The sequence below is a fragment of the Tachyglossus aculeatus genome, chromosome 19 (assembly GCF_015852505.1).
Source record: "Tachyglossus aculeatus isolate mTacAcu1 chromosome 19, mTacAcu1.pri, whole genome shotgun sequence".
Classification (NCBI taxonomy): Eukaryota; Metazoa; Chordata; class Mammalia; order Monotremata; family Tachyglossidae; genus Tachyglossus; species Tachyglossus aculeatus.
The window spans coordinates 3372647-3394926 of NC_052084.1; the positions used below are offsets into that span (position 1 = coordinate 3372647).

Here is a 22280-nt window from a genome sequence, read left to right on the forward strand (position 1 = left end):
TGCCCGAATCAGATCCCAGATCTTCCTATTTAATAATAATGGTATTTGTTAAGCACTTACTATGTACTCTCCCAACCACTCAGTACAGTGCTCTGCATACAGTAAGTGCTCAGTAAATACGACTGAATGAATAAATACACTGATCTCTGCCCTCATATACATCGGGTGATGAAGGACTGCATCGGCTTTATTATAATCTATCAGTAATTTTCACCTTATCTTTTTCAGGGCTTTGAAGATTGTTTAGTATTTGATGAGCTCATGGATAAATTTAACAATGACCTCTGTAAGTAGAACTGTTGGGGGGGGGGGGGGGGGGGGGATGAAGCCAAGGAGGGACCCTTCCCTTCCCCACAGCACCTGTATATATGTATATTTGTTTGTACATATTTATTACTCTATTTATTTATTTATTTATTTTACTTGTACATATCTATTCTATTTTATTTTGTTAGTATGTTTGGTTTTGTTCTCTGTGTCCCCCTTTTAGACTGTGAGCCCACTGCTGGGTAGGGACTGTCTCTATATGTTGCCAACTTGTACTTCCCAAGTGCTTGGTACAGTGCTCTGCACACAGTAAGCGCTCAATAAATACAATTGATGATGATGATGATGACCCCAAGTTCCATGAAAACAGATTATACCTCTCATTCTCGACAATGGGGTGGGAGACAAAGGAGCATGTAGGAGAATTAAATCTGTTTCTGCTGCCTAGCAATAGTTCTGTTCCCCAATTTCCTCTCCTACAGCTCTGTAATAACCAGATCAAACCTGGTTTCTAAATAAGCTCATTATGGGCAGGGAATGTGCCCGCTAATTCTGTTGTATCGTAATAATAATTATGGTATTTGTTAAGCGCTTACTATGTGCCAGGCACTGTACTAAGCGCTGGGGTGGATACAAGCAAATCGTGTTGGACACAGTCCCTGTCCCACATGGGGCTCATGGTCTCAATCCCCATTTTGCACATGAGGGAACTGAGGCCCGGAGAAGTGAAGTGACTAGTCCAAGGTCACACAGTTGACAAGTGGAGGAGCCGGGATTAGAACCCATGACACCCAGACCCGTACTCTAGTCACTACGCACACAGTAAGCGCTCAATAAATACGACTGACTTTGCTCTGCCTTTTTTTATCAATCAATCAATCAATCGTATTTATTGAGCACTTACTGTGTGCAAAGCACTGTACTAAGTGCTTGGGAAGTACAAGTTGGCAACTTAATGGTGTTTATGGTAAATGGTTAACACACATTTATGGTGTTAAGCACTTCTATGCGTCAAACAGGGTTCTAAGCTTGGGGTAAGCTTGCTGTGGACAGGAAAAGTGTCTGTTTATTATTCTATTGTACTCTCCCAAGCACTTAGTACAGTGTTTTGCTCACAGTAAGCACTCAGTACAATTGAATGAATGAATGAATGGGTAGATACAAGTTAATTAGGTTGGACATGGCCTAAGACCTTCCAGGCATTCAGCTTCCTTCAGTCATTCAATCGTATTTATTGAGCACTTACTGTGTGCACTTGGAAAGTACAGATCAGCAACAGAGACAATCCCTGCCCAACAACGGGCTCACAGTCTAGAACGGGGAGACCGACAACGAAACAAAACAAGTAGGCAACAGTAGTATCAAAAGAGATTAATAGAATTATAGATGTGTACACATGATTAATAAAATTAATTGATAAAGATGTACAAATACACACAAGTGCTTTGGGGTGGGGAAGGGAGGAGAGGGAGGGAGTAGGGGAGATGGGGAGGGGAGGAGGAACAGAGAAAAAGGGGGGCTCAGACTGAGAAGGCTTCCTGAGGGCAGGGCGGTTGCCCGCTCGATTTACTTTATGCCCAAAGTTTCTCACCAGCCAGGGACTCTCGGCTGACTCGTGTCTTTGCAGGCATCTGCCTTCCTGAGTTCTCCCGGCTTAGGATTCCAGATGATCACGCCATCTCGGACTTATCCATGTACAATTACATAGAGGTACGGAAGAATGCGGCGCTCTTTTTCTGTGAGGCCTAAGGCTCTGGGCTACTCGGCCCGCAGTAGATGCTCAGTGGTTGTTGTTTTTAATTGTATTTATCAAGCGCCCTACTGTGCGTCAGACACTGTTCTGAGCGCTGGGGTAGATATAAGTGGATTAAGTCGGACATCGATGGCAGGTTGCTTATGGGTTCAGATCTGGGGGTCTGGGTGGGCCACAAGATGCACTATTCTGTAGTGTTTGTTTAAAAAATACAGTACGGGATTGTGATTTTTTTTAAATGGCATTTATAGTAATAATAATAATCATGTTGGCATTTGTTAAGCGCTTACTATGTGCAAAGCACTGTTCTAAGCGCTTGGGGGGATGCAAAGTGATCAGGTTGTCCCACGTGGGGCTCACAGTCTTAATCTCCATTTTACAGATGAGGTAACTGAGGCTCAGAGAAGTTAAGTGACTTGCCCAAGGTCAGACAGCAGACATGTGGTGGAGTCGGGATTCGAACCCATGACCTCTGACTCCAAAGCCCGTGCGCTTTCCACTGAGCCACGCTGCTTCTCTGTTTATTAAGCGCTCACTATGCACAAAGCACTGTTCTAAGCTCTGGGGAGGTTACAAGGTGATCAGGTTGTCCCACGGCGGGGGGGGGGGGGGGGGGGGGGGGGGGGCTCACAGTCTTAATCCCCATTTTACAGATGAGGTAACTGAGGCCCAGAGAAGTGAAGTGACTTGCCCAAAGTCACACAGCTAACAAGTGGCAGAGCCAGGATTTGAAGCCATGACCTCTGACTCCAAAGCCTGTGCTCTTTTCCAAACATGGAGGGGGTCTTTTCCCCCCACTATCCTTAGCATGATTAGTTAGAACCTTAGGAGAGTTTTGGGTTGCATGAGACCTTTTCCTGTTCCTCCCCCATCGCCCCTACCCGCCTCCCCTTTTTATCATCATCAATCGTATTTATTGAGCGCTTGCTATGTGCAGAGCACTGTACTAAGCGCTTGGGAAGTACAAATTGGCAACATATAGAGACAGTCCCTACCCAACAGTGGGCTCACGGGGAGGACTTGGTATAAGAGAACAGGGAGGGCATGAAAGTGGTCAAAGCATCCAGCTTCTCAAAGACTCTCGGGTGGATTTCAGATGCGGGCGCACGTTAACTCCCCGTGGTTTCTCTTCCGGATGTACCTGGATTGGGTTCTGTATGCTCTCATGCCGTCCACCTTTATCCCGCTCTACACCATGGTAAGATGGGTCTTGGGGGCTTCCCCGTACCAATTTCCGTTAGTTAAAATGTGGATTAAGAGCTTTGTCTGTTCCGAACCCTGTGCGAAACGCTGGCATAGGCCCCAGGTAACCGAATAAGACTCAGTCTCCCTCCCACGTTGGGGGGCTCACGGTCTCAGATTGATCGGCGGCGGGACTCAGTGGAAAGAGCCTGAGCTCGGGAGCCAGAGGTCATGGGTTCTAATCCCGGCTCCGCCCCTTGTCAGCTGTGTGACTTTGGGCAACTTTTCTGTGCCTCAGTTACCTCATCTGTAAAATGAGCCCCGCATGGGACAACCTCATCACCATGTATCCCCCAAGCGCTTAGAACAGTACTTTGCACATAGTAAGCGCTGAACAAATACCATCATTATTATTATTATTATTCTCTGTGCCTCAGTTCCCTTATCTGTAAAATGGGGATGAAGACTGTGAACCCCAGGTGAGACAACCTGATGACCTTGTTTCTACCCCAGCGCTTAGAACAGTGCTTCGCACAAAGTAAGCCCTTAACCAATGCCATCATCATCATCAAGCGGACCTGTCTCCTGAGCGATGTGCAGAGCACTGTACTAAGCGCTTGGGAGAGGATGCTGTAACAGAGTTGCTACACCCGGTCTCCGACCACAATAATAATAGTAATAATTGTATTTGTTAAGGGCTTACTGTGTGCCAAACACTGTTCCAAGTGCTGGGGGAGATACAGGGTAATCAGGTTGCCCCACATGAGGCTCACACTTTTAATCCCCATTTTACAGATGAGGGAACTGAGGCACAGCGAAGGGAAGAGAAGACTTGCCCAAGGTCACACAGCAGACAGGTGGCAGAGGCGGGATTAGAACCCACATCCTCTGACTCCCAAGCCCGCGCTCTTTCCGCTAAGCCGCATTACTTCTTCAAGGAGATTTCCTATTTGTTTAGTGCTTACTGTGTGTCAAGCACTGCTCCAAGCGCTTGGGTAGGTACAGGTTAATCAGGTTGGACACAGTCCCTGTCCCACGTGGGGCTCAAAGTCTGCGTAGGAGGGAGTAATAATCATGATAATAATAATAATAATGATGATGGCATTTGTTAAATGCTTAACAAATGTTATGTTGCCAATTTGTACTTCCCAAGCACTTAGTACAGTGCTCTGCACACAGTAAGCGATCAATAAATACGATTGATTGATTGATTGGTTGATTATTACGTGCAAAGCACTGTTCTAAGCTAATCTGATTGGGATAGGATTTAATCCCCATTTTACAGAGGAGGTAACTGAGGCTCAGAGAAGTTAAGTGACTGGTCCAAGGTCACACCACAGGCAGTTGACGGAGCTGGGATGAGAACCCGGGACCTCCGCCTCCCAGGGATGTGCTCTGTCCACTGGGCTGCTTCAACCAATCAATCAATCGTATTTATTGAGCGCTTACTGTGTGCAGAGCACTGTACTAAGCGCTTGGGAAGTACAAGTTGGCAACATATAGAGACAGTCCCTACCCAGCAGTGGTCTTAGTCTAAAAGCGAGGAGCTTCTTAAGTTTCTATCCCCACAGAGAGTGATTTTTTTCCTAGTGGAAGCAGGCTCGGGGTGGCGGGGAATTCTTTCCTTTAGAGTTCTTGAAGATGCCTTGCAGCTTCCTTGGGAAGGAAAGAGAAAGGTCAATTTCCTTTCCTCAATGTTTCCCGCAAGGTCACCTTCTCCCGGATCCGCTACCACGAAGCAGTGCTGCGGTGGCAGTGGCAGAACAAGGTGAGACTAGATGACCCTGCTTTTACCCGGCCGTTTTAGGTTGCTTTCTTGGGTTTCTGGTGACCTCTCCTTCGGAAAACTACGGAAACGATAGCGGTTACATTGCGGGGTTGGGCTACGTGCTCACCCCGCAATCCAGAATAACGGGTCGTGCATCTTACATCATTATATGTATATATGTTTGTCCATATTTATTACTCTATTTATTTATTTTACTTGTACATCATCATCATCATCAATAGTATTTATTGAGCGCTTACTATGTGCAGAGCACTGGACTAAGCACTTGGGAAGTACAAATTGGCAACATCTAGAGACAGTCCCTACCCAACAGTGGGCTCACAGTCTAAAAGGGGGAGACAGAGAACAAAACCAAACATACTAACAAAATAAAATAAATAGGATGGATATGTACAAGTAAAATAAATAAATAAATAGAGTAATAAATATGTACAACCATATATACATATATACGGGTGCTGTGGGGAAGGGAAGGAGGTAAGATGGGGGGGGATGGAGAGGGGGACAAGGGGGAGAGGAAGGAAGGAATTGTACATATCTATTCTATTTATTTTATTTTGTTAGTAGGTTTGGTTTTGTTCTCTGTCTCCCCCTTTTAGACTGTGAGCCCACTGTTGGGTAGGGACTGTGTCTATATGTTGCCAACTTGTACTTCCCAAGCGCTTAGTACAGTGCTCTGCACACAGTAAGCGCTCAATAAATACAACTGATTGATTGATTGATTGATTGATTTCCCGTGCCGACGACGGGAATCGTTGTCGTCGTGATAACAGGATCGGCGTCGTGATAACAGCCGTATTCGTGATGCTCGCTGCGGCAGTCGTAATATTATTTTATTTCGATCTTACTCGTGTTTACTGAGCGTTTACCGCGTGCGGAGTGCTGTACTAAGCGCTTGGGAGAGTACAACGCAACAAGAAACAGACACGTTCCCTGCCCACGAAGAGTGGTGGTAGTCGTGATAATTGTCATTGTAGTCGTGATAATTTGTCGTAGTAGTCGTGATGATAGTCTTGGTAGTACTCATAGTGATATTTATTGAGCCCCTCACTGCCTGCAATGCCCCGCTAAGAGGAGTAGTAGTAGTTGCATTTATTTATTTTTTTAATGGAATTTGTTAAGACTTTTAGACTTTTAGACTGTGAGCCCACTGTTGGGTAGGGACTGTCTCCATATGTTGCCAACTTGTACTTCCCTAGCGCTTAGTACAATGCTCTGCACACAGTAAGTGCTCAATAAATACGATTGATTGATTGGTTGATTAAGCGTTTCCTATGTGCTGAGCACTGGGGGAGATAGGAGATCATCAGGTTGTCCCATGTGGGGCTCACGGTCTTAATCCCCATTTTGCAGAAGAGGTAACTGAGGCACAGGAAAGTGAAGTGACTTGCCCAGGGTCATACCACACGCAAATGGCAGAGCCGGGATTAGAACCCATGACCTTCTGATTCCCAGGCCCGGGCTCTATCCACTGCGCCATACTGCTTCTCTTACACTGAGCACTCGCTTGGCACGGCACACTGTATTAAACACTTGTGAAGATCAGAATAATCAAGGGACACGTTCCCCACCCACATGCAGTTTACACTCTAGCGGGAGAGACTAGCACGGTGTATTTAATAATAATAATGATGGTTTTCGTTTAACGTTTACTATGAGCCGAGCACTGTTCAAAGCACTGGATTAGATACGAGGTTATCAGATTGTCCCATATGGGGCTCACAGTCTTAATTCCCATTTTACTTCTCTGCGGCCCGGTGAAGTGGCTTGGCTAAAGTCCCACAGCTGACAAGTGGCGAGTCGGGATTAGAACCCACGACCTCTGACTCCCAAGCCTGTGCTCCCTCCAGGGAGCCACACTGCTTTTCAACTAGAAGCAGAGGGCCAAAATAAATAAAGCGATTGGACATGCATTCACATAGACGCCTTCCCTCCCGAATCCCCTCCTCTGTCCAACTTTCCCTTCACACTTCCAACACACCATCCTCCCTGTCTCTCACACCCACAACTGGGGCATCATCCTGGACTGCTCCTCTTTTTCTACCCACATTGAAGTTGCTCCCACCGTATTTAGTACAGTGTTCTGCACACAGTAAGCACTCAATAAATACGATTGAATGAATGCATGAATATTTCCCCCTCCACCACCACCAAAGGGTCACCCCAGTATCCCAGGGACTTGTCCTAACCCAATTTGGCTCGTACTTCAGCCTTCTGCCCTCTCCAGACCTCACTTCACCATGTCGCTCAGAGCATCCCTTAAACATTAACTCATATACTTGCCCCTCCTCCAGTTTGTAAAGTATTTCAGTGTCCGCCTCTCCCACCCCTGGAAGGGAGAGTTTGCGTCCTAGACTGGAAGCTCACTGCGGGCAGGGAACGTGTCTACTGACTCTATTATATCTTCTCCCCAACAGTCGCGTCATAATTTCCGCTGTTGTGCTCTCCCAGCCGCCTGGTACACAGCTCTGCTCATGGTAGACCCTCAAATACTACTTACTGATTGACGCACTGGACTGAGCTATCGAAAAATATAACGGAAGGACAGTATACATCCCTCATCCACAAGGACTTTCCACTCTGGAAAGACCCGAAGAGAAATCTTCACCACAGTGGAATCAGAACCAATCGAGTCATACTTCGTTGGCCGTACACCGCTGTGGGCAGGGAATGTGTCTGTTGTAGTGGACTTTCCCAAACGCTCAGTACAGTGTTCTGCACACAGTAAGCGCTCAATAAATAGAATCAATGGATTGATTTGGCACTCTTTTGTGCATCGCTCGCTTCTCACGGAACCAGTTCAGACCCCTAATGGGGCCATCAACCGGGCAGTGGTATTTACCGAGCGCTTACCGTGTGCAGAACACTGTACTGAGCGCTTGGGAGAGTACACCACAAGAGTCGCTAGATGTGATCCCTGCCCTCAAGGAGGTTTCAGTCGGGTGGAGGGAGTAGGGGTAGTGCTAAGTGTTGGTCTTTTACCAAATGAAACATGTTTTCTTGGTCTTTGCAGGTGGTGAAGAGAGGCCTTATGGTCTGCGGGTCGTTGTCCGCCTTGAGTGGGGCTTACCTCCTCACTCGCTGCCTGTCTTGGCGATCGGTCTCCCACCTGTGGAGTAGCGGCGCTGCTTGCCTGAAGGCTATCCGAGCCTTTTCCTTCTGAATCCCATCAAGGAAACGGATGCCGGCGGGATTCCCGTATTTGGTAGAAGGAGGGAGGGCCGCGGGGCAGCTGATCGGTGCCTCTGAAAAGACATTCCTAAATGCCCCTCTACAGTTCGTTTCCGGCGTAAATTATACTGGTTATTCACAACGGTTCTGAGTCTTTTTTAATAGGACTCCCATCCTTAGCGTGCGTGGAAGTGCAATCTGCTAACGTTTTTCTTCTTTGTACCATTGTCGATCCAAATTCGGCATCAGATAAATTGGCTTGAAGCGCTCTGTCCTGATGACCCACAATGCCCTTGCCATTCCCAGAGTCCGGAAGCCGTCCCCGAATGACTTCAAAACTTGAATTCATTTATTCAGTCGTATTTATTGAGCGCTTACTGTGTGGAAAGTACTGTGCTAAGTCCTTGGGAGAGTACAATATGACAATAAACAGATACATTCCCTGAAAGAGTTTGTCTGGCATTCTCTTTCAAAGGCTGTAGAAATGGCTCTCAGGATCACGTCCATTGCAAACAGGACCTTTTCCTCAGAGTGCCCAAGGCCAATTCCTTAATCCTGTACCTGTCTGAGGTGCAGTTCTATCCATCATATTTCCTCCTTCCCTTTCCTCTTCATCTCTCCATTTCATCATCCTCCTTGTCATCCTTGTCATCCTCCTTGTTCTCCACCTCATCCTTCTCCTCTTCCTCCTTCTCCTCCATAACCCCTGATGGATTGGTGAGGCAATCAAACTAATTAATCAAGTTAATTTCTGTTCACACGCACCCGTGGGAAACACTGTTGGGGTTAATTGGTTGTCTCGTCTTAAACCACAGAAGTCTTCCAGAAGATTCCTTCCTCCACATAGGAGACCCCAGTGAATGACAAGTATTCCCTCCTTCCTGGCACAGCCCCATTCCATATTCCTTCCTTTCCCTTCAGTTGGGGAGAGGGGAAAAGGTCAGTGGAATTACTGTGGAGCGTGCCTTTCTACACATGAAGATGTAGATAACTGGATTATAAACAAAGCTGGATTTGGCAAAGACAGATGAGATTTTAGCCACAACTGGGGAGACCACAGTGTCGTAGCCATTAGGACTAGGAGCGTGGCTTAGTGGAAAGACCACGGGCTTGGGAGTCAGAGGACGTGGGTTCCAATCCCGTGTCTGCCACTTATCTGCTGCGTGACTTTGGGCAAGCCACTTAACTTCTCTGGGCCTCACTTACCTCATCTGCAAAATGGGAATTAAGACTGTGAGCCCCACGTGGGACAACCTGATTACCTTGTATCTACCCTAGCGCTTAGAACAGTGCGTGGCACGTGGTAAGTGCTTAACAAATACCGTCGTTATTATGAGCGGCCGGATAAGAAACCAGGGCGTGAGGTGACCAGCAAACCAAGAATTGGGCAATCGTGAAAAAGCACATTTTGGTCATTTATTTTTCATAGTAGGCGTCCGATCACTTGGATGGTCTGACGGTCTTCGACACAGTGGAGCTGTAGAGAGGAAGGAAGAAAGAAGAGGTTGGAATGTATGAATAGGGTCAGGGAGTTTTTTTATTTTAAACCATAGAAAGCTCATTCCTTGTCCTGTTTTAACAAGAGGTAGGGTAAATAATAATAATAATAGTAATGGCGTTTATTAAGCTCTTACTACGTGCAAAGCACTGTTCTAATGTCATCTGACTATTCAGAACTCAAAATGTACGTGGGGAACCCATCCTGGGATTCTTCCCAGGTGCTTAATACAGTGCATTATGATCAATCGATGGTATTTATTGAGCACTTACTGCGTGAAAAGCCCCCTACTAAGTGCTTGGGAGAGTATGATCCAATAGAGTTCGTGAGACATGAGCCTTGCCCACGTTGCACTCTGGGTCTAGCCTCCTGTGTGACCCGGGGCAGGTCACTTAACCCCTCTGGGCCTCAGTTTCCTCATCTGGAAAACAGAAATTAGATCCCTGCCATCCCCACTTGATAAATTGTGGGCCTCATGTGGAACAGGGACAGTTAACCGATCTGATTATTGTATCTACCACAGTACCTAAACTCGCTGTGGGCAGGGAATGGGTCTCATGCCGCCAGACCACGCTCCCCCTGGTTGATGTAGAAGACTCTCTTTATGTGTCTTTTTTTTTTTAAAAAAAAGGTATTTGCTAAGCGCTTACTCTGTCAAGCACTGTTCTAAATTCTGGGGTAGGTACAAGCTAATCAGGTTGGACACAATCCCTGTCCCACATGGGCTCACAGTCTAAAACTGCCATTTTGCAGATGAGGGAACTGAGGCCCAGAGAGGTGAAGTGATTTGCCCAAGGTCACACAGCAGACAAGTGGAGGGACAAGAACCCAAGTCCTTTCAACTCCCAGGCCCGGGCTCTCTCCACTAGGTTAAACTGCTCCTCAATCTCCCATCTTGCCTCCAATCCCTTCTCCTCACTTGATATTATTAAATTATGAGCCCTCTGAGGTAAGGACTGGGTCTAATTTCCACCCAAGTATTCTTTCCCAGTATTTAGAACAGTGCTCTGCCCCCAAAAAGTCCTCAATAAAGAAGCAGCATGGGTCAGTGGAAACAGCCCGGGCTTTGGAGTCAGAGGTCAAGGGTTCAAATTCCGGCTTCGCCAACTGTCAGCTGTGTGACTTTGGGCAAGTCACTTAACTTCTGTGCCTCAGTTACCTCATCTGTAAATAGGGATTAAGACTGTGAATGCCCCCATGGGACAACCTGATCACCTTGTAACCTCCCCAGCGCTTAGACCAGTGCTTTGCACATAGTAAGCGCTTAATAAATGTCATCATTATTATTATAAATAGTATTACTGCTACCACGACTCCTACACAGTCTCAGCCCACTAAGAAGCTTACATTCAAAGGATTTTAAGTTCCATGTGGGCAGGGAAGGCGACTACCAAGTCTATTATATTGTACTTTCCTAAGCACTTAGTGCGACGCTCTGCACAAGCAGAGTGGTCTAGTGGCTTGAGCCCGGGCCTGGGAATCAGAAGGACCTGGGTTCTAATCGTGGCTCCGCCACTTGTCCGCTGGGTGACCTTGGCCAAGTCACTTCACTTCTCTGGTTCCCTCATCTGTCAAATGGAGGTTAAGACTGTGAGCCCCAGCGTTTGACACATAGTAAGAGCTTAACAAATACCATCATCATCATTATTATTGTGGTATTTTCCCTAGCACTTAGTCCACTGAACTCTGCTCAATAAATATCGTTGATTGACGGGTAGAAAATCAATCTGAATGGACGGTTCGGGGCTACCGCCTTTAGTTGTTCAGGGGAGCAGTTGAGGAGTCAGTGAGGCATTGTGATACAGTAAAGGCTTTAGAGAAACGGCATTATGGGGTCACTATGAGGTCAGAGGCTTTCCTGAAAAAATGTGGCCAGAGCGCAAGCATCTGCCAGTTCAAGATCATCTTCCCTGCCGGCTCCCGGAATCAAATCTCACCTCTTCCCAACAATGGACTTTTAAGATCGGAAGCGGAGCAGAGGGACAGGCAGTGAGGCCGAGGGACAAAGGGACACGGACAAGGCGGGTTTTCCACGTTGACGGACTCGCGCTGCTCCTAATTTCCATCAGAACCCGGCAGCCCCCATGGATATCAGTGAGGAGAAACAGTCCAGCCTCGTCTCTAAGAGCGATGATTTTAAGAAGGCCCTGACGGAGTTTGAGAAGTTGGTGGAGACCACCGTGGTGCAGAAGAAAGAGGAAAGGCTAGGTGTGCTGGTCAAAAATGAAGGTAAAATCGATGAGGGAGGACCAATCAGTTGTATTTATTGAGCGCTTACTGTATGCAGGGCGCTTGGAAGAGTACAGCACGGAGATATAACAGATGCATTTCGTTCAATCGTATTTATTGAGCACTTACTGTGTGCAGAGCACTGTACTAAGCGCTTAGTACTAACGCATTCCCTGTCAACGTTTGAGGATAAAGAATGACTAGGCAAATTCAGAAGTTGAGAAGGCTGGAGGTAGCCAAGGCATCAGGCCTAGTGGGTAGAACTAGGAGTTGGAACTATTTATTTTGTTAATGATGTGCACCTAACTTTACTTCTATTTATTCTGATGACTTGACACCCGTCCACATGTTCTGTTTTTGTTGTCTGTGTCCCCCTTCTAGACTGTGAGCCCGTTGTTGGGTAGGGACCGTCTCTCTACGTTGCCAACTTGTGCTTCCCAAGCGCTTAATACAGTCCTCTGCACACAGTAAGCGCTCAATAAATACGATTGAATGAATGAATTAACTAACTAAGCAACTAACTCCGGGCCTGGGAGTCAGAAAGACCTGGGTTCTAATCCCCGCTCTGCCACTTTTCGGCCGGGTGACCCTGGGCAAGTCATTTTGCTTTTCTGTGCCTCAGTTCCCTCCTCTGTAAAATGGGGATTAAGACTGTGAGCCCCGTGTAGGACAGGGACTGTCTTTAACCTGATTAGCTGGTATCTACCCCAAGAAACAGCGAGCACTTAACAAATAGCGTTTTTAAAAAATCACCTAAACTCTCTGGACCTCAGTTTCCTCAGATGTAAAATAGGGATAATGTACTTGTTCTCCCTGCCTCTTAGATTTTGAGCCCCAGGCAGGGCTGCATCTGATCTGGACGTTGACATCGAAGAAGCATTCCTCTCCTCCTCCCCTCCCCACCCACCACCCCCAGCCCTACCTCCTTAATGATAATAATAATGATAAGCATTTATTAAGTGCTTACTATGTGCAAAGCACTGCTCTAAGCACTGGGGAGCTTACAAGGTGATGAGATTGTCCCACGGGGGGCTCACAGTCTTAATTCCCATTTTACAGATGAGGGAACTGAGGCTCAGAGAAGTGAAGTGACTTGCCCAAAGTCACCCAGCTGACAAGTGGCGGAGCCGGGATTTGAACCCATGACCTCTGACTCCAAAGCCCGGGCTCTATCCACTGAGCCACGCTGCTTCCTTCCCCTCCCCACAGCACTTGTATATATTTGTACAGATTTATTACTCTATTTTACTTGTACATATTTACTATTCTATTTATTTTGTTAATGATGTGTATACAGCTATAATTTCTATTTGTTCTGATGACTTCGACACCTGTCTACATGTTTTGTTTTGTTGTCAGTCTTCCCCTTCTAGACTGCGAGCCCGTTGTTGGGTAGGGACCGTCTCTATATGTTGCTGACTTGGACTTCCCAAGCGCTTAGTACAGTACTCTGCACACAGTAAGCGCTTAATAAATATGATTGAATGAATTTAACCAGTGCCATCGGAAGCTATTTGCTGAATGTCTTTCCTGCTGAGCTAGACCATTTCAAATCACTCACCCCACCTTTATCCACTTCAGAATCCAGGAATTCAGTATCTTTAGCTAATGAACAAGCCAAATAGCAAGACATATGTGAGCAGGGAACATGTCTACTAAATCTGTTATACTGTTACATGTACTCTTCCAAACCCTTAGTACAGTGCTCTGCACACAAGCGCTCAATAAATGCAGTTGATTGATTGATATGTTACTACCTATTATTTGACTCCAGGCCAGTATGAGATCTGAAGAAATGTTAAAAGACTATTAAAGGAAAGAATTTCAGGAGAATTTTCCCCCTAACCAGTCTCTCCAGGCTGAGGCAGAAATAGAAGCAGCGTGGCTTAGTGGCAAGACTAAGGATGTGGGTTCTAATCCTGACATCGCCCCTTGTCTGCTGTGTGACCTTGGGCAAGCCACTTAACTTTTCTGTGCCTCAGTTACCTCATCTGTAAAATGAGGATTACAACTGTGAGCCCCACGTGGGACAACCTGATTACTTTGTATCTACCCCAGCACTTAGAACAGTGCTCAAATACCATCATCATTATTATTATTATAAAGAGAGAAGCAGAGGCCTTTGGTACTGGAAAACAATGAATCTATCCGTTTTACAATGCAGATACCATCGATTATGATAAATTCTACGAGAAGGTGAGAGCTCTGTTTGGTCCAGAAGTGAGGAGCCAGGACGTGAAAGCCTTTTACAGGAAAATCTCCAATAACCCTGAAGCGCCGATAGACTGGTGTGAGGTAAGAACTGTTCAGATTTATTCTTTGGAGATCAATGGAACCAGATTCAGCATTCACATTCCTGAATCTCGGATATCTTTCCCTCTTCCTTCCTAGCTCTTAAACCCGGCGGACGGTTCAATTTAGCAGTAGATTGTGCCTATTTATTGGAAGCAGTATGGCCTAGTGGGTAGACCCCGGGCCTGGGATGCAGAAGGATCTGAGTTCTAATCCCACCTCCCCTACTTGTCTGCTGTGTGACCTTGGGCAAATCACTTCACTTCTCTGGGCCTCAGTTACCTCATCTGTCAAATGGGGATTAAGAGTGTGAGCCCCATGTGGGACAGGGACTGTGTCCAACCCGATTAATTTGCATCTACCCCAGGGCTTAGTTTGGTGCCTGAAACATAGTAAGTGGTTAACAAATACCCAGCGCTTAGAACAGTGCTTTGCACATAGTAAGCGCTTAAGAAATGCTGTAAAAAATTAATATAAGTGCTTAGTAAAGAGTTCCACACACAGTAAGCTCTCAATATACAGTATTGATTGATAGTATCAGGACAAGCATTGTGTTAACTAATTATATCACACTTTTCGAGACAATACAGCGCTCTGCACACACTAAACTAGTAGATCATAAACTATAAGTAGATCGTAAACTTAGATCATAAACTCCTCAAGGGCAGGGAGAGTGTCTGCTGACTGTATTCTACTCTGCCAAAGCTAGTACAGTGCTCTAAACCCAGTAGGGGTTAAGTAAATACAACTGACTGGTTGATTTTATAAACTTTATCCATGTTATTTTGTGTTCTGTGTTTCAGATCTTTGGATACTTTCTTCAGGAAGGCGACAGCCTTGCTTCCCAGCTCGACGAAGAGAACTTTGTTTTCCTTGTTTCCCGGAAACAGAGGGTGGTGATTTCAGGTGATTCGTGGGGGTTAAATTCCATCTGACCCAAATGAGGTTTCAAGATTCATCCCACGATTTATTTCTGAAAGTGCAGGGCCGGGGGAGGGTCGGGGGTGTCAATCCACAGAACTGACTGAACTCACCATATTGAAATCTTCCATTTGTCAGGACAGGGGACGGGGGGAACGTTTATATCATATCATGAAAGAGACTGAGCTGGACAGGCTGTGATTGTCTTGAGTGAGACAACTAAAGGACCCCAGAAGCAGAAATACTCATTGTGGGCAGGGAATATGTCTGTTTTTTGATGTATTATACTCTCCCAAGCACTTAGTACAGCGCTCTGCGCGCAGTAAGCGCTCACGATTGACCGACTAGCCCGAGTTTTCTGAAAGGCCATTGGACTTCAGCACTTAGAACAATGTTTGGCACATAGTAGGTGCTTAACAAATACCATCGTTGTTTTTCTTAGACTGTTAAGTTTGTTAAGGGCAGGGAATGTGTCTTCCTATTCTGTTGTATTGTACTCTCCCAAGTGCTTAGTACAGTGCTCTGCACATGGTAAGGGCTCAATAGCTACTGTTGATTGATTGGTTGGTTGTGACCAAAATGGTGTCTCAAAAGCCAGCCGAGTCGAAAAGGCAGCAAACATTGGGGAGCAATTCCCTGGACCCCAAGCAATCAATCATCAGTCAATATCTTTTTATCAAATGCTTACTATGTGCAAAAGCACTGTACTAAACACTCAGGAGAATACAACAGACTCGTTCCCTGCCCATAATGAGCGTACAGTCTAGAGGGGGAGATAGGCACTCCTATAAATAATTTATAATATATCTTTGAGAGACATTCATTCAGTCATATTTATGGAGCAGCTACGGTGTGCAAAGCACTGTACTAAGCGCTTGGGAGAGTACAACAGAACGATAACAAATTCCTTGCCCAGGAGGAACTTAGAGTTAATGCGGGGAAAGGCTAAATACAAGCAGAGGGCATTCACAGAGACAAAAATCTGCCCATTGAGGAACAGAATGAAAAGAGATGGTCAGAATTATCATTAGCTCTTTTTTACCTGAAGGAATTTTTTTGAACATTATGCTGTTTTTATTCTGTATTATAGAAATAGAGTCAGAGAGAAAAAGACAGAAAAAGGGAGAGAAACTGACAGAGAAACTGAGCGACAGAAAGCCAGGCAGGGAGATTATAATAATAATAATAATTATTATTATTATTATGGTATTTAAGACTATGTGCCAGGCACTGTTCTAAACTCCGGGGTAGATATAAGCTAATTCATTCAATCGTATATATTGAGCGCTTACTGTGTGCAGAGCTCTGTACTAAGCTAATCAGGTTGGTCACAGTCCCTGTCCCAAATGGGGCTCACAGTCTTAATCCCCATTTGACAGATGAGGGAACTGAGGCCCAGAGAAGTGAAGTGACCCGCCCAAGGTCTCACAGCAGACAAGCGGCGGAGCCGGCATTAGAACCCAGACCCTTCTGACTCCTAGGCCACGGCTCTATCCACTAGGCCATGCTGCTTCCCTAATTGTTGACTGTCCCAGCGCTTAGTACAATGCCCGGCAACTAGTAAGCGCTTAACAGATACCCTAATTATTATTATTAATTGGTTGGTCCTCCCCTCCCCACTCTCGGTGCTTCCTAGTGGATCTGTGGGATTTGGCTCAGCCGTGGAAAGTTCTGGGGAGCCGAAAGCGGCATCGTGTTGATGCCCGTCTATGCTTTGTTACCTGTCTACTTGCTTTGTATTGTTGTCTGCCTCCCCGCTTCTAGACTGTGAGCCCGTTGTTGGACTGGGATTGTCTCTGTCTGTTGCTGAATTGTACTTTCCAAGAGCTTAGTCCAGTGCTCTGCGCATAGTAAGTGCTCAATAAACACGATTAAATGAATGACTGACTGACTGTCTTCCAGGTGGCAGGAGGCGGGATGTAATCAAGGGCATCGTTAAGGTGCCTCAGCTGGATTTCCTCATAACGGCCTCTCAGAAAGGGTGTCTCGTGGTGTTTAACAGCCAGGTGAGCCCCCCACGCCCACCTGGCCTAACCTCATCCTTAGTATAGTAAGCGCTTAGTACAGTGCTCTGCACACAGTAAGCGCTCAATAAATACGATTGAATGAATGAATCCTCCCTCCCTGGGGGTCTGGGGTGATTTCTGTCACCTCAGATCCTCTGCCCTAGAGTCTCTTATGATCGCTTATGGTGCCCGATGATCATCATCATCATCATCAATCGTATTTATTGAGCGCTTACTATGTGCAGAGCACTGGACTAAGCACTTGGGAAGTACAAATTGGCAACACATAGAGACAGTCCCTACCCAACAGTGGGCTCACAGTCTAAAAGAAGGAACTGATATGTACAAGTAAAATAAATAAATAAATAGAGTAATAAATACGTACAAACAGCCTCCCCCCCCCCCCGATGATCCCTGTGGTCCATAGAGAAGCAGTGTGGCCAGATGGATAGAGCATGGGCCTGAGAGTCATTCATTCAATCAATTTATTGAGCGCTTACTGTGTGCAGAGCACTGTACTAAGCGCTTGGGAAGTACAAGTTGGCAACATATAGAGACAGCCCCTACCCAGCAATGGGCTCACAGTCTAGAAGGGGGAGACAGCCAACAAAACAAAACATGTGGACAGGTGTCAAGTCGTCAGAACAAATAGAATTAAAGCTAAATGCACATCATTAACAAAATAAATAGAATAGTACATATGTGCAAGGAAAATAAATAGAATAATCAATCTGTACAAATATATACAAGTGCTGTGGGGAGGGGAAGGAGGTAGGGCTGGGGGGATGGGGAGGAGGAGAGGAAAAAGGGGGCTCAGTCTGGGAAGGCCTCCTGGAGGAGGTGAGCTTTCAGTCGGGCTTTGAAGGAAGAGAGCTTGGCTCTGTCTCTTGTCGGAGAGTCAGAGAGTCAGAGAGCATGGAGAGCAAGGGTGAAATACTTTTTGGACACCATCGCTAACGGACTGCCATTCCTTTGCTTTGTTGACAGATGAGAGTTCAGGCTACCATCAACATTATAGTAAGACATTTTCTTCTTCTTCCTTCTCTACAGGGGGGAGGTCAGGAGGAGGGGCAGGGGGGAGAAGCAGCGTGGCTTCGGGATAGAGCCCGGGCCTGGGAGGTGGAAGGGCCCAGATTCTAATCCCAGCTCCGCCACTTGTCTGCTGCGTGACCTTGGGCGAGTCGCTTCACTTCTCTTGGCCTCAGTTTCCTCATCTGGAAAATGGGGATGGAGACTGTGAGCTCCATATGGGACATGCACTTTGTCCAAGCTGAATAACCTGTATCTACTCCAGTGCTTAGTATAGTGCCTGGCATATAGGAAGTGCTTAACACATCCCACAGTTATTAGGAGGAGGGAGAGACAGATTGGAGAAAGGGGAGTTTCCACAAGTCCTAGCCACGATGGGAGCTGGAACCAGGGAGACACATGAGTCAGGCCACAGTAATAATGATAATGATAATTGTGGTATTTGTTAAGCACTTACTTTGAGCCAGGCACTGTACTAAGTGCTGGGGCGGATGCAAGCAAATAAGGTCCCTCTTCCACATGGGGCTCATGGTCTCAGTCCCTATTTTACCCATCCACCACTTTAGCTCCAAAAATCAGCCCAGAGCTGAACACCTGAGGGAACACATCCAATTCCTACCTTCACATTTTCAGCTAAGTGACTTGTCCAAGGTCACACGGCAGGTCAGGGGCAGAACTGGGATTAGAAGTCAGTTCTATAGCTCAGGTCTCCAGATTCTCGGCCCCAAACTCTTTTCACTGGGCCATCCCCTCTCTAGACTGGAAGTTCCTTGTGGGCAGGGAACATGTCTACCAACTCTTGTTGTATGTACTCTCCCAACTTCTTAGTTCAGTGCTCTGCACACAGTAAGTGCTCAATAAATTGTACTTTCCAAGTGCTTATTTAGTCCAGTGCTCTGCACATAGTAAGAGCTCAATAAATATGATAGAATGCATGAATGAATAAATACCATTGATCTTGTTTTTCTTCCTACTTGTTTTGTTTTGTTACCTGTCTCCCCCTTCTAGACTGTGAGCCCGTTATTGGGTAGGGACCGTCTCTATATGTTGCCGATTTGAACTTCCCAAGCGCTTAGTACAGTGCTCTGCACACAGTAAGTGCTCAATAAATATGATGGAGTGAATTGATTGACCAATCAATTCCACCCCTCGCTCTCTCTCTTTCTTTTCCCTTTTCTTGAATTCTATTCTCAATCAATTAATCAATCGTATTTATTGAGCGCTTACTGTGTGCAGGGCACTGTACTAAGCACTTGGGAAATACAAGTTGGCAACATATAGAGACAGTCCCTACCCAACAGTGGGCTCACAGTCTAAAAGTCTACTCACCACACTTTCTAGTGCTAGCGCAGGGACTCAGATTCATTTTTGTCTCTGAAAGGAAGAGGCAGAACCACTCAGGCTTGGGAATTCCTTTTCCCACCTGGCCATCCCAGAGAATTCCTGGTCTGGCTGAGCTGGTCGATCCATTCGATCGGGTCCTTGTAGGGCCGCTTCTTGAGCTGTTGTCATGACAATCCTGGAGCCCCACGGTCCCTTCCCGGATTGAATCCTTGTCCGCACGCTTATCTATCAATGGTCGGTCTCGTCTGTCTCCCCGCCGCCCTCTCGCCCTCATCCTGCCTCTGGCCTGAAACACCTTCCCACTTCATAGATAGTCCTCCCAAGTGACTATGGGCAAGTCACTTCTCTTCTCTGTGCCTCAGTTACCTCATCTGTAGAGAAGCGGCGTGGCTCAGTGGAAAGAGTCAGAGGTCATGGGTTCAAATCCCGGCTCCGCCAATTGTCAACTCTGTGACTTTGGGCAAGTCACTTTACTTCTCTGGGCCTCAGTTCCCTCATCTGGAAAATGGAGATTAAGATTGTGAGCCCCGCGTGGGACAACCTGATCGCCTTGTATCCCCCCAGCACTTAGAACAGTGCTTTGCACATAGTAAGCGCTTAACAAATGCCATCATTATTACTATCTGTAAAATGGGGATGAAGACTGTGAGCCCCCCGTGGGACATTCTGATTACCTCGTATCTACCCCTGCACTTAGAACAGTGCTTGGCACCCAGTAAGCGCTTAACAAATACCAACATTATTATTAGTATTATTATTCATATCTGATTAACAACCACTCTCTCCACCTTCAAAGCCTTACTGAAGGCACATCTTCTCCAAGAGGCCTTCCCTGACTAGGCACTTATTTAATAATAATAATAATAATGATGGTATTTGTTAAGTGCTTACTGTGTGCCAAGCACTGTTCTAAGCACTGGAGTAGATGCAAGGTAATGAGGTTGTCCCACGTGGGGCTCACAGTCTTAATAATAATAATGTCATTTATTAAGCACTTACTATGTGCAAAGCACTGTTCTAAGTGCTGGGGAGGTTACAAGGTGATGAGGTTTTTAGACTGTGAGCCCACTGTTGGGTAAGGACTGTCTCTATATGTTGCCAATTTGTACTTCCCAAGCGCTTAGTCCAGTGCTCTGCACACAGTAAGCGCTCAATAAATACGATTGATGATGATGAGGTTGCCCCACGGGGGGCTCACAGTCAATCCCCATTTTACAGATGAGGGAACTGAGGCCCAGAGAAGTTAAATGACTTGCCCAAAGTCACACAGCTGACAAGTGGTGGAGCCGGGATTTGAACCCATGACCTCTGACTCCAAAGCCTGGGCTCTTTCCACTGAGCCACGCTCCTTCTAAAATAATAATTATGGCATTTATTAAGCACTTACTATGTGCCGAGCACTGTTCTAAGCGCTGGAGGCGGGGGGCTACAAGGTGATCAGGTTGTCCCACTTGGGGCTCACAGTCTTAATCCCCATTTGACAGATGAGGTAACTGAGGCCCAGAGAAGTGAAGTGACTTGCCCAAAGTCACACAGCTGACAAGCGGCGGAGCCGGGATTAGAACCCACGACCTCCTCCTAAACCCGGGCTCTTTCCGCTAAGCCATGCTGCTTCTCTAATAATAATAACGCATCTTCTCTAAATCCCTTTCGGCTTCTTCAGGATACTTCCTGGGTTACCGGGTGCGATTACCTCCCTCAACTCAAGAGGATTGTGGCTGTCACCGAAAGGACCGTCGTCGTCTGGGATTATAAAGCTCAAGGAAACAGTCAGGTACCACGGGAAAGGACGCATCAAAGCCAATGGCGTTCTTCACCAGAAATGTCTGGGCAGAGCTGACGGGAAAAGAGCCAACGGTTCTTGCTTGCAGGCCATTATTATCATTATTATATTGAGGGCTTACTATGTGTCAAGCACTGTACTAAGAGCTGGGGTCGTTACAAGTTAATCAGGTTGGATTTAGTGTGTGTAAGTAAGTGTGGGCCAGGCCACTTTGGGGTCTAGCGATGCCTCCATTAAATATTATTATTATAATAATATTATAATTATATATTATATTTCATATACATATTGTATATATTATAATATATTATAATATAATATTATATAATAATAATAATGGCATTTATTAAGCACTTACTATGTGCAAAGCACTGTTCTAAGCGCTGGGGAAGTTACAAGGCGATCCGGTTGTCCCGCGGGGGGCTCACACTCTTCATCCCCATTTTCCAGATGAGGGAACTGAGGCCCAGAGAAGTGAAGTGACTCGCCCAAGGTCACACAGCTGACAGTTGGCAGAGCCAGGATTTGAACCCATGACCTCTGACTCCAAAGCCCCGGCTCTATCCACTGAGCCACGCTGCGGAGGAGGGTGGGTTTCCCTTGCTAGCATCCACATTATCACCTGTATATATGTTTGTACAGATATTTATTCCTCTATTCATTTTACTTGTACACATTTACTATTCTGTTTATTTTGTTAATGATGTGCATCTAGCTTTACTTCTATTTATTCTGCTGACTTGACACCTGTCCACATGTTTTGTTTTGTCGTCTGTCTTCTCCTTCTAGACTGTGAGCCCATTGTTGGGTAGGGACCGTCTCTATATGTTGCCAACTTGTACTTCCCAAGCACTTAGTACAGTGCTCTGCACACAATAAGCGCTCAATAAATACGATTGATTGATTGATTAAGTCGGAGGTAGAACGGATGTTTAATCCCCATTTTTTACAATTGAGGAAACTGAAGCACAGAGCAATTCGGTGACTTGCCCAAGGTCACACACCAGGCATTTGGC

At 46.1% G+C, this 22280-nt stretch overlaps 2 protein-coding genes across 4 annotated transcripts in view; both read left to right on the forward strand.

Annotated features, from left to right (window-relative positions):
* Positions 1-8306, forward strand: part of KMO (kynurenine 3-monooxygenase) — a 28640-nt gene extending 20334 nt beyond the window's left edge. Inside the window, exons 11-15 of one of the 2 annotated variants that reach the window (XM_038761456.1) lie at positions 229-286; positions 1895-1977; positions 3117-3218; positions 4911-4970; positions 8005-8306. In XM_038761456.1, the coding sequence (XP_038617384.1) occupies positions 229-286; positions 1895-1977; positions 3117-3218; positions 4911-4970; positions 8005-8154 (453 nt within the window). In that variant the 3' untranslated portion in view covers positions 8155-8306. The remainder of the gene's footprint in view (positions 1-228; positions 287-1894; positions 1978-3116; positions 3219-4910; positions 4971-8004) is intronic. The other variant, XM_038761457.1, reaches the window with a different exon arrangement.
* Positions 8307-11565: 3259 nt separating this feature from the next.
* Positions 11566-22280, forward strand: part of WDR64 (WD repeat domain 64) — an 82274-nt gene continuing 71559 nt past the window's right edge. For both annotated transcript variants that reach the window (XM_038761236.1, XM_038761235.1), the window contains exons 1-6: positions 11566-11889; positions 14054-14184; positions 14985-15087; positions 17005-17108; positions 18096-18125; positions 21145-21255. In XM_038761236.1, the coding sequence (XP_038617164.1) occupies positions 11745-11889; positions 14054-14184; positions 14985-15087; positions 17005-17108; positions 18096-18125; positions 21145-21255 (624 nt within the window). In that variant the 5' untranslated portion in view covers positions 11566-11744. The remainder of the gene's footprint in view (positions 11890-14053; positions 14185-14984; positions 15088-17004; positions 17109-18095; positions 18126-21144; positions 21256-22280) is intronic.